At 41.6% G+C, this 15,468-nt stretch overlaps 1 protein-coding gene across 13 annotated transcripts in view; it reads right to left on the bottom strand.

The window, feature by feature from the left end:
* Nucleotides 1-15,468, bottom strand: part of Sin3a (transcriptional regulator, SIN3A (yeast)) — a 56,378-nt gene that overhangs the window by 15,224 nt on the left and 25,686 nt on the right. For all 13 annotated transcript variants that reach the window (XM_006510891.3, XM_011242683.2, NM_001110351.1 and 10 more), the window contains 9 exons: nt 15,167-15,319; nt 14,881-15,039; nt 11,938-12,027; nt 9,156-9,274; nt 8,340-8,550; nt 7,450-7,566; nt 5,553-5,791; nt 4,254-4,437; nt 1,993-2,566 (listed from right to left, as the gene is read on the bottom strand). In XM_006510891.3, coding sequence (XP_006510954.1) covers nt 1,993-2,566; nt 4,254-4,437; nt 5,553-5,791; nt 7,450-7,566; nt 8,340-8,550; nt 9,156-9,274; nt 11,938-12,027; nt 14,881-15,039; nt 15,167-15,319 — 1,846 coding nt within the window. The remainder of the gene's footprint in view (nt 1-1,992; nt 2,567-4,253; nt 4,438-5,552; nt 5,792-7,449; nt 7,567-8,339; nt 8,551-9,155; nt 9,275-11,937; nt 12,028-14,880; nt 15,040-15,166; nt 15,320-15,468) is intronic.

Below are 15,468 nucleotides of genomic sequence, written 5' to 3'. Positions count from 1 at the left end.
GGACAAGAGAAGACAGGCATAGGTAGATGCTACCACACTTGGAACTCTTGGCTACAGAAGTTATTCAAATTAACCCCTCTATGAAAATGAATAACTCTGATTGTATCACAGTCCCTTTGCTTAAAATAGATTTGCAACACTGAACTCCAGTAATTACATTAGATGAATTGTATTTGTTGCACATGAAACATTTAACCAGTAGCTGGAGTGAATCTTACTAGTAAAAGGACATAGTAACTAAGAAGGGCACCAGGAGCTCATGTATGTATGTATGTACATATGTATGTACGTATGTATGTATGTACATAATCCCAGGGGCAAGGGGATTGCTGGGCCAGCCTAGGCCACAAAACAAGTTCTGGGACAGTGAGCATTTTATAGCAGTAGACCCACTCTCAAATACAAAAAAAACTCATTTCTAAGTCTGAAAACCAAAATAGTAGAACAAAGAAGTTACTGGGGCTTGGCTTTATTTTCTTGACCTCTTTTTTTGACTAAAGTATGCTCATTATAGAAAAATTTAGAGCCATAAAATTCTATTTGTGGGGCAGGAGATACGGTTCAGTGGATAAGAGCCCCTGCCCCAGCACTCATGTGAAAGCCTGGCTGTCACCACCTGTCACCTTAGCACTGTGAAGGTCAGCAGAGAGGAGGATCTCTAGGGGGCTCAGTGAGACGCTGTCTCGAGAAGGAAGGTACATAACACAGTGGCCATAGCCTTTTCTAGCCTCCTTGCACATAAGGCACATGCACCCCACACAAATGCAGATTCTCATTTGTGTTCCTTTTTGCATACAGGTTGCACATCAATAAAAATTTGATCAAAAATGTTAACTACAAAAAGTACACTTACTGATTACTGGCCATCCATTAGTAAGGAGAAATTAGAAAGGGGACAAATGGGGTGGATCTTACAGGCAAAAACGAACAATCACTGCTTAAAACAAGTTACTGGTTTGAGTTGTGTCACACTACATCACTTTGTCTAAGCCCAGGAAGCAGGGAGCTAGCCTTTAAAATATACTAGGATAAGAGTCCAAACCACAGATTTATAGCCACAAACTATGACTGGCATGAAGTTGGCACTATCACTCAAGAATAAGCTGCTTCAGCATAAGTCCAGGATAAGACAGTGATCAAGCCCAGATTTATATTTGTAAATTCTACTTGTTTCTTCCAAGCTAGGACTAAAACAGATAAAGGCTTTTCAAACAGATTCCTGGTGCTATTAGTTCAACAGATAAGAAACTAGGTTTATACACAGGACTCCTACAGCAGTTATTTACTATTTCGTGAAGAGCAAAGAAGGGAAGCCTGTGAGGATGTGTCTGGCTCACAGGTTAAGCACCCAACTTCAGAATGAAAGCATTATGTGGAAGGAGGCGGCAGAACCCAGCATACAGCCAATGATAGCTAGCTTCTTAAATGAGCCTCTGGGCTTCCTTTCCCTTGAATCCTGTCTATCCCTTTGCCTTGTCTCAAACCATCTTGAGTGCCAATTCCTCTTCAGAAATATCAGGAATGAACCAAGAAGCCCATTAAGGAGATGCTAACACACATCTGAAAAGATTCCTTATGTGCCATAAGCATAACAAGGAATTTCTATGTTATGAATAGAAAGAACTGTGACGTTTCTTTCTCATCTGAACCACTGCTCACTAACCTAGCCAATGGATCCCACGTCCCTCATGTGTCCACAGTGCAAACTAAACACCTCACATGACCATGAACCGGATACTGTACAAGGTTCCATGCTTGCATCTTTCTTAAGCCCTCAAGCAACCACAGAAAGTGACAAATACTGCCTCCATTTTTTTTTTTTTGGGGGGGGGGTTTCATTCATGGGTTCAAGGAAGGTTACACAACCAGCTAAGTTGCAGAGGTAGGATACGAACCCTAGTTCCAATCTAAGGACTAAGTGTACTTCAAGGTAAGGTGGCCTTGAAGCCAGCCATCTACCCCATGCATAAAGCTGACAGTCTAAGCACTCACTAGGTTCCTTGAGACGTAGTTGTATGGCAGGACTATCACTCTTGTCTCGCTTTATGCCTAGCACCTCCCGTTCCCATTCTCTCTCTCGGTTTTCTTCTTCAATTTGCCGTTCAGCTTGGGAACAAATCCGTAGCAGCCTCAAGCAGAGAATTTGATGCAGTCGCATAAAGATATACCAATTGTTATTGACATAGAAAAGGTTATATACTTCATCCATCCCTCTTAACTTTTGAGCTGCTGTGTTACTAAATAGCAACTTGGACTTAGGGGGGCTGCCCCCAACACCATTGTGCTTCTTAGGTGCTCCTGTTGCTTCATCCACATCCATTTCTTCCTCCTCCTCTTCTTCCACATCTGAGAGATCGCCTCTCTGAGCAAACAGCAGGTCAGGAATGAAATGGTGCATGATTTGCTTGATTTTGTATTTGTCCTCTTTCTGAATGCCTGTTTGCCTCTTCACATGGTGGATAATCAGAGCAGCAGCATCTTCTAGTATCTGTTTGTCTTCATAGGCAAGAGAGAGGTGCGGGCCAACAGGTACACCAGCGTTCTCTTCTGTAGCCTGCTCTTGCCTCTGATGGAACAGACATAAAAGCATTGTGTGACATGTATACAGCAACAACAAACCTACAATACTATACCAGAAATGCTGAGCAGTGGTGGGAAATGCCTTTAAACTTAGTACCCAGGAGGCAGAGGCCAGCAGATCCATGAGTTCAAGGCCAACCTGGTCTACAGAGCAAGTTCCATGACAGGAAGGGATACATAGAAATACCCTGTCTCAAAACAAACAAAGAGTACATTAGCAGCACATTTTTATTATTAACCAAAATGCACTTTAGGCACTGTGGCACCTATCTGTAGTTACATCCTTTGGGAGAATAAGCCAGGAAGGGTACAAGATTCTAGGCCAGTTTGGGCTTAGACAGAGACATGACAGTGGCTACTTAATCTGAAATACAAGAGTTAACCTTAATAATGTTTGTCTCTCTTCCAAATATTCATAAGTACTATGGACAAATTGGCTTGATATAAAAAGATTAGTGCCTTCTATATATTGAAGACTTAAGAGAATTACCTTTAAAATTCCAGATTTAGCACTTAAAATACTGGGGTAGAATTTCTCATGTAAGCTAGAGAAAGTACCCAAGGAGCTAAAGGGATCTGCAACCCTATAGGCGGAACAACATTATGAACTAACCAGTACCCCGGAGCTCTTGACTATAGCTGCATATGTATCAAAAGATGGCCTAGTCGGCCATCACTGGAAAGAGAGGCCCATTGGACTTGCAAACTTTATATGCCCCAGTACAGGGGAACGCCAGGGCCAAAAAGTGGGAGTGGGAGGGAGGGTATGGGGGACTTTTGGGATAGCATTGGAAATGTAAATGAGGAAAATACCTAATAAAAAGTATTAAAAAAAAAAAAAGAATTTCTCATGTAAAGGTTAACAAATTATCAAAGATAAACAATTAAGTGTTTGTTAAAGTTCACTTACTATTTTTATTCTTTAAAACTCAGGGCCAGCTTTTGAAAGCCTGATAGATGTCACTTATGCTTCCTACCTCCTAAGGCAGGTCACAAAAAGCAAGACCAATTTCACATTTATCTCTGAGTCTTTGCTCCAAGTGCCATCCATACCCCTGCTAAGTGAGCAGAATAACAGGGTTACTACCACTTTTTAAGTGAGGTAGAGGAGATGCCAGGTCTTGTTAGAAGAGTGTACATTGGGCTCCCAATGGAGGAGCTAGAGAAAGTAGCCAAGGAGCTAAAGGGATCTGCAACCCTATAGGTGGATCAACATTATGAACTAACCAGTACCCCGGAGCTCTTGACTCTAGCTGCATATATATCAAAAGATGGCCTAGTCAGCCATCACTGGAAAGAGAGGCCCATTGGACTTGCAAACTTTATATGCCCCAGTACAGGGGAACACCAGGGCCAAAAAGGGGGAGTGGGTGGGCAGGGGAGTGGGGGTGGGTGGATATGGGGGACTTTTGGTATAGCATTGGAAATGTAAATGAGCTAAATACCTAATAAAAAATGGAAAAAAAAAAAAAAAAAAAAAAAGAAGAGTGTACATTAAAGGCAGAATGGTAAACTGGGAAACCAGAGGAAGAACTGAGTGAATCGGTGAGTAGTAGGTTTAAGACGGTAGACCATGATACAAGAACTGGCAGTTCTTAGTTAACTGTAGAAGTCAAAGCAAGGCTGAACACAAAAAAGCAGAGCTGAGGGAGCTGTACGGTCAGCCAGCTCACCTCGTCATAGATGCTCTCGATCTCATTGAGTAAGCTCTTAGACCTCAAGACCTTAGTGTCGTTCTGCTTGAAGTTGATGCCTTGGTGATCCAGAGACTTCAAGTAGTACTTCTCATTTTGCTCTCGCCAGACCTTGTTGAAGCCTCTCTGAGCTTCTCGCCACTCTTCTTCTTTCATCTTCAACCTAGCAGGTGAGAAGGGATACAAGTACAGCATGTGGGAATCGAGAGGGTTAAATGCGGGAGTGTGTCGCGGGCTTACTACACTTGATGAAAACTCAGACCTATGCTGTTGGTGCTTCAAAAAATGTCCTTGGTGTTATCCAAGTGAGGTTTTTTTCTTAAGGGAGCTTATTTTTGTGATACAAGTCTTACTGGAAAATGTATATAGACCACACTAATCTAAAAATCTATGGCAATCTGCCTTCTACTTCCCCAATCCTGACATTATAGGCAAAGAAGTCAAATTTGGCTGCCATGAATATTCACAAAGTGAGTGGTATCACCAATGGGGTTTTTAAGAGGGAGCATGAAACCATTTTTGAGACAAGACCTTATTTGAAAATTTGGATGACTTAAAATTCATGATGTAGACCAAGCTACTATCAAACTTACAGCAATCTTCCTGAGTCTGCCTCCCTAATGTGAGGACTATAGGCATGAACCACATCTGGTTTTGGGGAGTATTCTCAAAAAACTAGTTCTCCCAACTAACTAAAGCAACTTGCTTCTTTGTTATGACTCAGAATCTTTACTGTGCTCATGGAAACGCAAGTTTCCTAGAGAGGGCATGTGGTGAGGGAGGAAGATTGCAGGTTTGAACTCATTCTGAGCCATCACATACACACACCATACACACCCCGACACATACACACATCACAGTCCCTCAAACGCCTGCGGTCTGGGGTAGGGTAAAGTATTTCCCTATCAAGCATAGTATACAAACAGTCCTAAGTTCCCTTCTACCAACAGAAACAAAGCCCAACCCTGAAATGTGAACGCACTACACTCTACCATACACTCATCAGGCTTTCTCTGTGTGAACTCAGGACTCATGCATGATAGGCAAGCACTCGACCACCGAGCTGCACCTCAAGTCTTTCACCCTCACCTGTCAACATCTGTTCCATTTGTTCCACAAAACCCCTAACGTATGTTCTGCCATTCTACTCTATCCCTAGTGTTGAGCTACTGAGGAAAGAACTGAAATTCCAATTAGATACTCAGGTAGAAAACTAGAGCCCTATTTAATGGGACACTGAACCTGTCACACAGCACACAAAAGCCAGAAGATACATACCTTTTAAGGACAATCGGAACAGCAATGGAGGGGTTCTTCCTCAGGCCATCGATGATATCAGCTGCTTTGTCAGCATATATCCTCTGGAGTGCTTTTCGATGGATGACTTCGGACGTGCCTCCAAGGGTGTTATCCAAGCGAAATTTGGCTTGTTCCTCAGCAGACAAGCGAGAAAGTTTTTTCTGTATTGCTTCTAAAACCCGGATTGTTGCAAGATTGGTCTCAAGAACCACATCAAGCTTAAAACAAAAGAACAAAGAGGGTCTCAGGCCTAGCACCAGAACACAGCAGAGCTGGGAGAATAAGGAGGGTGTCAAACTCCTCCCAATTTGAGTTGTGATTTCCATACAAGGTATGTAAGGATCTCTTACCAGTAAAATATGAACAAGGACACCTACAACTATCATAAGGTTATTTTCTGGCAAAAAAAATGCCATGTACATAATTCATAAAGTTTAATACTGATACATAAACTGACTAGCAGTTACCAATGCTAACTGCAACCCATTGCACACTGTTTAGCACTGCTGACCAGAGGCCAGTGGGAGCAGAGAGAGCTATCACAGCACTGCCTTTCCTTGCACCTTAGTTCGTTCTGAGACAAGGGCTTGCTATGTAGACCACACTACCCTTCAATTTGTGGCAAGTTGTTCCCTCTGCCACCTAAAGGCTGGGACTACAAAATGTGTTCATATCTTGCTTATGAACTTTTCTGAAATTGTATAAACCTGTTACAAATAGTAAGGAAACAATCCTAAAAGACAGTTATGAGAGTAAAAGGGTTTGGGGTACTGTATTACTGCTTCACATCCAATGCAGCCATCCAACTGTTTATGCAAATAAGGATGGCCATGAATTCTTAGATCCTTCTGCCTTCTCTCTCAAGGGATTATAGGTACTCTAAACTGCCCTTAGCTAAAAATATGTTCTCCAGCTTGATTGAAAACTTCCCATAGAAGCCAGGTGAAGTGGTGGTGCACATCTTTAATGCCAGCATTTAGGAGGCAGAGGCAGGTGGATCTCTGAGTCCAGGGTTAGTCTGGTCAACGAAGTTCCAGGAAGCCAAAGCTACACAGAGAAACTACACTTTCATAAATCTATCTGTAGTTTTCTATAATTAACTCTACGTATGTGGTGGTTTGGATAAGAAAAGCCCCAGGCACCATGTTTGAATACTTAGTCCCTAGCTGGTGAGACTGTCTGGGAAGGATAAGGAGGTGTGGTTTTGTTGGAGGAGATGCATCACTAGGGTGGTTTTCAAAGACTAGTGATTCTCAATGCCTCACTCTGCCTCCTGATTATGGATCAAAATGTGAACTATCAGCTGTTCCTTCCTTCCACCATCATGGACTCTCACCCTCTGAAACGGTAAGCCAAGTTAAACTCTTGTATAACTTGTCTTAGTCATGGTGTCTTATCAGTGATAAACACGTAACTAGGATGGGGGAAGATGGTAACTGCCAGCCGGTGGGGAACAATATATGATGTTTTCAAGAAGGAATGCTGGCAGTGTTAATCTGGTAAGAGACCTCTCCCATCGATCTGAAGGAACAGAACTAGTCAACTCAGTGTGATCACTATACTAAGTCAGATACATGCAGACTACAATTCTTTCCCTTCTGGTGTGGTCTTAGTAACCATCATCTGGGCAATGCAGACTCTGTGCCTAGTTTCAGTAGTCCCTTTGACCAACAGGAGACTTGTCCCACTGACTCCCATTCTACATCTTCCCATCCCAGCTACGACCTTTACAGTTTAAGTTTTCCTGCAATGCACTACCAGGATCAGCTGTCTCCTCTTACATTATTTTTTTTTAAAGCTAACTCACACACAGTATCTAAATATCCCTTTCTTTCTTTATCTTCCTTGTTCCCAAACATCAAATGACAAAAGATACCTCAAATCGTTCATCTTCACAACGGTAAATATGTTCTTCATACTGAGTCTTCTTGGAACTAACAAAAGTGGAGTCTTCAGACCAAGATGGGAAGGAAACCCAGGTATCATTTAAAACCTTTAGGTTAAAAAAAAGAGGCAGAAAGGCCTGTAAAAACTTATTGGTGATTAAACTTTCTCAATAAAAAAATGAAGAGGGGAAAAATCAACTAGCATTAGCCCAAACTTTAAATTTGGTAAATGTCCTGGCTAGTTTTATATCAACTTGATTACAAGCTAGAGTTATCTAAAAGGAAGGAACCTCAACTGACAATACAGAAGATCCAACTATAGAGCACTTTCTTAATTAGTAAACGATAAGGGGGGGGGGGCTGTCCATGGACTGGTGTCCTGGGTTCTATAAGAGAGGAGGATGAACAAGCCATGAGAAGCAAGTCAGTAAGCAGCACTTCTCCACTGCCTCTGCTTCAGACCCCGCCTCCAGGTTCTTGCCCTATTGGAGTTCCTGCACTGACGTCCTTTAGTGATGAGTAGTGATGAAGTTTAAGGCAAATAGTTTTCTCCCCAAGTTGCTTTGTTCATAGTGTTTTCATCACAGCAACAGAAACACTATGACAGTGAAAGTTCTGAATACAAGTTTTCTTTTGGTAAAAAAAGAGAAAAGGTTCATGATTTCACAATTCATATAAATCCTGGCCTTTCCTGAAAGAGCGTTTACCACATAAATAGGGGCACTTGCCATTGTACCTAGCCAACTGAAATTGACCCTGGGGCCCCATATAGTAGCAGAGGAAAAGGTACCTACCCTGACAAGCAGACTTTGAAGACTCTGATACTGGTACTACCACTACCCTCATTAGAAGAAACTGAAGACCCAAGACCGGCACTTACCTCTTTACACAGAGGAGTCCGTCCCGTGCACTTGGGCTGCTGGTAACTTTTCGGTAGGGCTCGGTAGCTAGAGCCCAGTCGTTTACAAGAGGCATAGTCTATCTCCATGGCAATGCCTTCTGTAGCTCGTTCCTTTGGAAAGCTTTCCAGATGTACAGACTCCTTATAGCCCAAAAAGTTTTTAAACCAATTAAACAATTCAGGGAATTTCCTGAAGAACCAAACCAAAAGCTGGTAAGCAATTCCAGGTGGGACACAGTTATCGTGAGAAACAACATTACAACTTATGGTTGGATCACAACTCCAATACCAAAGACAAATTCCAAAGACAATTATTTCCAACTTGAGAAGCATCGTTAATCAATTAGGTCCATTTTCCTTACAGAATGCTCTCCAACAAGACAGTAAAAAGACATTCTTTGATCAAGAACATTGCTTTACTGTTCACATAATTCTCAGGATGTCAAATGCAATTAAGAGCCCTGATCTATAATCTAGTGCAGGTCAGATGATCAAGAGACCATTAAGTACTGCATCATAGCTGATACTGTGCCAGCACCTTTTTTTTCCTTTTTGGAGCTAGGGTATGTAGTGCAGGCGGTTTGAAACTCACCTGCCTCTGCCTCCCTAGTGCTGGGATTAAAGTGCAGTCACCACACCCAGCTGTCTTCCCATCCTAAAAGTTACAATACAAGGCTTAAAAAGGCCCTTCTGACGCTGAAACTTGTGATAACACCTTTATCAATCACACACTCTTAACGACTGCTACATTGGCATATGGACAGTACTAGGGGGCACGCTCTTCACTTCACTTACCCCAGAAAAGGAGAGACTAGCTGTACAAGCTCGGCCCGAGAGATCACCTCCTGATTAAAGATAACAAGGCAACGAAGGAAGTTTTCATAGGCCTCTGCACTCCGAAGAGCCTTTCGAACCTTGTAGAAACAACCAGAAGAAAAATGGTTATAAAGAGAAGCAGGGTAAATTTGATCAGATATTTACTAAGGAATTGATGTCATTTTGTTTAGATATGATCAAAGAAATCACCTTAAAAGGAGACAATAGGATGCTGTAACCTCTCTCTAAACAATCTAAAACAGACAGAATGCATGGGAAGCAAGTGTGCACATGAGGCACAGTGTCCACACGCACACAGGCTGCGTTACTATTCACTTTAGTTTTGGGGGACCTTGAGGTAATATTTATGCTCAAGCACTGCCAAGTGTCATACAGTAGTCTCCTATTGGCTGCCTTTGGATCAAGATGTAGAATAGAACTCTTGGCTCCTTCAACACCATGTTTGCCTGGATGCTGCCATCCTTCCCACAATGATAACAGACTGAACCTCTGAAACTGTAAGCCAGCCCCAACTACTAAATGTTTGCCTTTCTAAGAGTTGCCTTAGTCACAGTGTCTCTTCATAGCAATAATACCCTAAGACACTAGGCAACCAGTGAGGTCTAGGTTCAGTGAGTTCTTATCTCAAAAAATAAGGTAGAAGAGACAACACCCACCTGACCTTTGGCCTCCACACATACATACACACTGACATACAGGAACAGGTAGGTACAAGTACACCCACACACTAATGCACACACTAATGCACACACCCCAAACAAACAAGGGACTAAAAGATGGTTCAATGAATGAAGCACATGCCAAGCAAGTTTGAGGTCAGAGGAGGGATTTCCAGAAATCACAAAGCCAGAAGCAGCAGGAGGGTTTGATCTGAACTGTCAGCACACCTACAGTAAGATAGGAGGCATAAACATGAGATTTCCTGGAAGCGCCAGGGCCAGCTGTCTGGAGCGGTCAGTGGTGCTCAACGAAGAAACCCTGCCTTTCATGTGCACACACCATTGTTTTCTCTCACACACATGCACATAGGCTATTATTCTACTCACAGCATTGAAAACATTTCTTAAAGACTCAAAGTTGTAGAATGTATAACAGTTTACAGAAAATGTACAACTACATAACGAGGTCTATGAATCTGGAGTTTTAGATCTAAAAGACAATTATTAGCACTGTGCATCTTCTGCCCAGGACTTATCAACACACCTGTTTGTTAGTACAGATTATGTCCTCCTGTGGTGCAGGAGGCACCACACAGAACACACTGGGAATCACAGATGGACAATCCTTGACAGACTACATTTTTTGTACTGTATGCCAGTTATTGGTTTTTAATTTATCAGCTTTTAAGCCTATGAAAAAGTAGAGAGATAGCCAACAATAGCTATAATAGCCTAATAGCCTAATCAAATCACTCAACCAAAATGATAAACACATACAAATTCTGTATCATCCATAACCATTTCTTTTACTGAATTTAAAAAAGACTTTGAGATATTACATACACTCTTTTAGTTATATGTGTATGTAATATTACCATTATCCTTCATCAGGATAGCTCTTAAAGTCACAGAGACAGAAAAGGCTATTAAATAATTTGTTTTCTGCAAATACCCAGAGGTACAAGATAGTGTAACAATGACTACACCAATTCAGACTTGTGTCCTGTGAGAAGCCCACCAGCTGCCTACCTCACTGTGGAACCTGCTTGCTAATCATCAACTTGACGCCAAGGACAAAATCAGATACAGAAGTCAAACTGAAGTAGCATTCATGGTGTCTTATCAAAAATTCACCTCTAGCTACTGCATAAAAACACCTTACCGATCTTTGAAAACATTCCAATAGAATTCTCAAGCTGGGCATACAGTGCATATCTACAGCCTACTGGGAGGAGGAAGGAGTGAAATCTATAGTAGCTAAAAGTCATTCCTGGCTTCAGGGCAAAGTTGAGGCAAATCTGGGCAGTTATAAGACCCTATCTCAAAACCAAATGTCGAATCAAAGCTCCACAGCGGAAACACACCTAGCATGTCTAAAGCACTGGGCTTCACGACTAGCACTACTAGTAAAAGACAGACAGCACAGGGGGACACACCTGAACTCCTGGTACTATGGAGGCAAAAGCAGGCAGATATACACAGGAAGTCCCAGGCCAGTTAAGGCTGTATAGTGAGATTCTAACCTTTAGAGAATAAAAGGAGAAAGAAAACAGAAACAGACAGGGCTTGAGAGATGGCTCAGCAGTTATGAGCATTGACTGCTCTTCTAGAGGTCCTGAGTTCAATTCCCAGCAACCACATGGTGGCTCACAACTATCTGTAATGGGATCTGATGCTCTCTTCTGGTTGTGTCTGGAGATAGCTACAGTGTACCCATACACACAAAACAAATACTTCTTTAAAAAAGAAAAATTAAGAAAAAGACACACACACACACACAATGGGTGGACGGACAACTACACGTAGGCTACATGTAGTGCCACTTAAGAGGCCAAAGGAGGATCAGAAACTATAGACCAGCCTAGGCGAAGTAAAAAATGAGTTCAAAGGCAACCTGGGTTATATAGAGTCTGTCTCCAAATTAAACAAAAGTCAAATAGCCTGCAAAAAGATAATCCCTATCAGTTGACACTTTTAAAAGAAAACAATTGCCATTTGTCCTTAACAACTAATATCAAATGTTATCAATTACTTATGCCATTTGTCTTTAACAAAAATATCAAATGTCACCAATTACTTACCTTATCAAAAAATAATGATTCCGTTCCAACACCATGCTTGCTGGCATCTGCCATTGAAGACTCTTTTAGACTCATCAGTTTGGGTTTTTTCTGGCATTAATAAAGAAAAACCAACACAAACAAGTAAGTTTGCTAAAATGGCTCTACTAATGCTAATGAAAAACTTCATTCTCTCCTGTGAACAATGCTTAAAGTGGATGTCTTTCCTCTTTTTGTGCTGGCTTTAAGCTCATGATTTTCCTGTCTCTGCTCCCTTCAGAAAACCCTCCTGGCATTGGCTACCATAACCATAGCCTGACTTGTGAAATTCAGGGATAAGTTGAAAGACTATCAGAACCATTTTCTATTTTGAATTAAGACTTTGTGGTTCTGGTGAGCTGAGGCTAAAGAGCCAGCCACGATTAAGAGACCACTACTACTGCAACAGTGAAACTTTTACAACTTATGCTGGTCAGCTGGAGCTGAGAAATTAGTGGTGATTAAGAAGAGACCACATTACTGAGGTGACATCTTCTGGGAGGTGTCTCCTCGAGACCACCAAAGGGATGCTGCGAGGATGAAGTAACCCTTTATTTCTGCTACAGGAGCCAGATTGGGCCCCCAGGGAGTACTGGCTTTAAAGGCATGAAATCATCAGAGAGCAGCTGAGGCTTGGCACCTGGAGAAGCCAGGAGAGGGCATTGGTGAAAGTGCAGCCAGAAAAGCAAGTGAAGCCAAGGATTGAAGGAGTAAGAAAAAGAAGAGCCCAGGAGAGGTTATTTGTGAAAGGGCAGCCCAGCTGCATTAGAATAGCCAACTATTTTGAAGAGGATAATACAGCAGGAAGACCATCAAGCAGCAATGGTGGAGTGCAACCTGTCTAAGCCTACGAGACAACCTGTAGCCATTAGAGCCAGAAAACTAGCCGAAGCCTTTTGGAGGAGCAGCCCCAGAAGGTTAATGGTAAGCGGAACTCAGGCATTGGACACAGTTATTTACACACAGTTAAGAGTTTGAGTTTCCCTTATTCAGACTATGACTGTGCCCTGGTTCTTCCCTCTTGAAGAAAGAAAGAATTTAATAAGCTCATTTTTGATTCTACAGGAGACCATAGTAGAAAGACTTTGAGTTCAGAGGTTTTTTAAGAGACTGGATTTCAAACTTTTTAATGCAATTGAATTTAAAAAGACTATAGAACTTTTAAAGTTATTTATGCTTTATTATATTTTGATACTAATATTAATAGGCCATTTTGGAGACAAATATAAAGGGTTCTAATTGAAGTTTTTGTGTGTCAAACCTCATAGAAAGAAAAAGATATATATCTTTAATTTATACTACTTCAAATTATAAATTAAAAAAAAAGCCTAATTACTTCATTGTTCAATAGACAGCATAAGCATCGTTTTAGCATATCCACTAATAACTGTTGTCATGCGGTTTTGAAACACTGTCACACTATGTAGCTCTGGCTGGCCATTACCTCAGAGACTGGGTTACGTCTTTACTGACCTGTCCACCACAGTGCTCACAATGCAGGTGTCACTACAGCACCTGGCCAGACTAATAATTTAACATTGATTTTAAAAGGGAAAACAAGCTGGGTATTGTGGCACACACCTGTATCCCTTCACTCAGTAGTCTGAGGTAAGAGGACTGTAACAAGTTGGCAATTAGCCTGGACTACTTACTGAATATCAGGTCAGAGAAGGCTATTTGATGAGATATTTTCTCCAAAACATACACAAAGAAAAACTTCTAAACCAAACACAAATGAGTAGGCTACAATATAACCCTACTAGCCAAAATTTACTTTTAAAAATTCACCTCTTAACCACTTATGAGGAGCTGCACAAGCACTGTGGGCAGCTGCTATCTCAGAGCACACAGGCCTCACCCACAGCTTCTGCTGCCTTTGAGTCTTTGGAACTAAGCACTAGCATACGGTTTCTACCTGTGGATCATCAGTATGGATGGAAACAGATCAAAAAGCAAGCTCTCAGCTATTTAGCCGGTTCTTGCAATCTTCAGAATACTTACTGAAGTTAAACAAAAAGCCAACAACAAGCCATTACTATATTCAACCTGATTCCAAAACCAAGAAAACCCTGCAAACACCCAAACAATGGGATCTGTCAGAGTATGTGACATGAGTCCTTGCTGCCACATGCTTGACACCTACTACCTTTCGTTGCCTTTTTTCATTTAACCAAATTCTGTAGCCTACTTCCACTCCATATTTCATAATTTAGAATTCCCAAGAAATTCAACATTAAATATATAGTTTCCTTCTTGTCTTAGACACACTAAATCAAAGAGAGCAAGCTGGGCTTCCTAACAAACTTAAGATCTCCTTCTAGTACAGCTCACAGCTTTCAGAGACGGAGGACAGACCTCTAGCCAACTTTGTTTATGGACACTATGCTCACAGGAGTTGAACTGCCCCAGAGACCACTCATTTACTTATGAAGTATCAATTTAAGAATCTTCCTGTAGGGGCTGGTGAGATGGCTCAGTGGGTAAGAGCACCCGACTGCTCTTCCAAAGGTCCCGAGTTCAAATCCCAGCAACCACATGGTGGCTCACAACCATCCGTAACGAGATCTGACGCCACCTTCTGGAGTGTCTGAAGACAGCAACAGTGTACTTACATATAATAAATAAATAAATATTTTTAAAAAATCTTCCTGTAATCCAAGGCAAGTTTAACATATCAAATAATGAGAAACATTAGTTAAATCTTAGTAACAAACAAAAGAGCTAGAGGCTCCAAGCAAAGAAGAGATAAGAAAAAATATAGGAACTGAAAAACACACACTATATATAATCCACAGAGCAAGTGCTTTTCTGACCTGCCTTTTGCAAAGCTGCTAAGAAGCTTTGTGGGCAATTTCTGTGACGTGAACCAACCTGATCTAGACATACAGGGTCCGAGCACCATACCTTCTACCTGCCTACGCTCACCTTCACTGGAGGTGTGGCTCCTGTTCCAGAGTGCCTGCGGATCTGGCAGCCATTCTGACTGGGCCTCTGTGGCTTGTTATTCAGTTGGGGCTTCTTCACAGTGCCTCCATGGTCATTTCTCACAGAATCAACCTTCTCAGCAGTTGTTTTGCTTAAAAGCTAATGAAGACATACGAGACAGATTAAAATTCTGATCAAAATATCATCTAAAAAGGCCCCTCTTGCTATAGCTTTCAAACTTATGGTAACAATTTTAAATAATGTAGTTTGTCTAGATGAGATTTACCACTGAGCTGTTGGCATCTGGCAGGAACTGTCCAAATTCAGACAACAAATCTTCCTGGTTTTTGAAGAGTCGAGCCACCTGGGCATACACCTCTTGCTCAGTCAAAGCTGGAGTGTAGTTTCCTCCAGCTTCCTTGGCATTCCGCTGTTCTTTCTGAAGAAGGATAAAATGGGCGGATGATATTAGGAGGACTACTGTTTTGAATCCGAAACCACAAAACAATTATTTTCGGAAATGTTTGATATGGCTAAAATATGTTATTTCAGTTACATTAAAGTTTTTAATTACTGTTTTGATTGCAG

This window comes from Mus musculus, chromosome 9 (assembly GCF_000001635.26).
Source record: "Mus musculus strain C57BL/6J chromosome 9, GRCm38.p6 C57BL/6J".
NCBI classification, from domain to species: domain Eukaryota; kingdom Metazoa; phylum Chordata; class Mammalia; order Rodentia; family Muridae; genus Mus; species Mus musculus.
The sequence above is the reverse complement of the archived record's forward strand: the minus strand, read 5'-3'. Positions and strand labels throughout refer to the sequence as shown.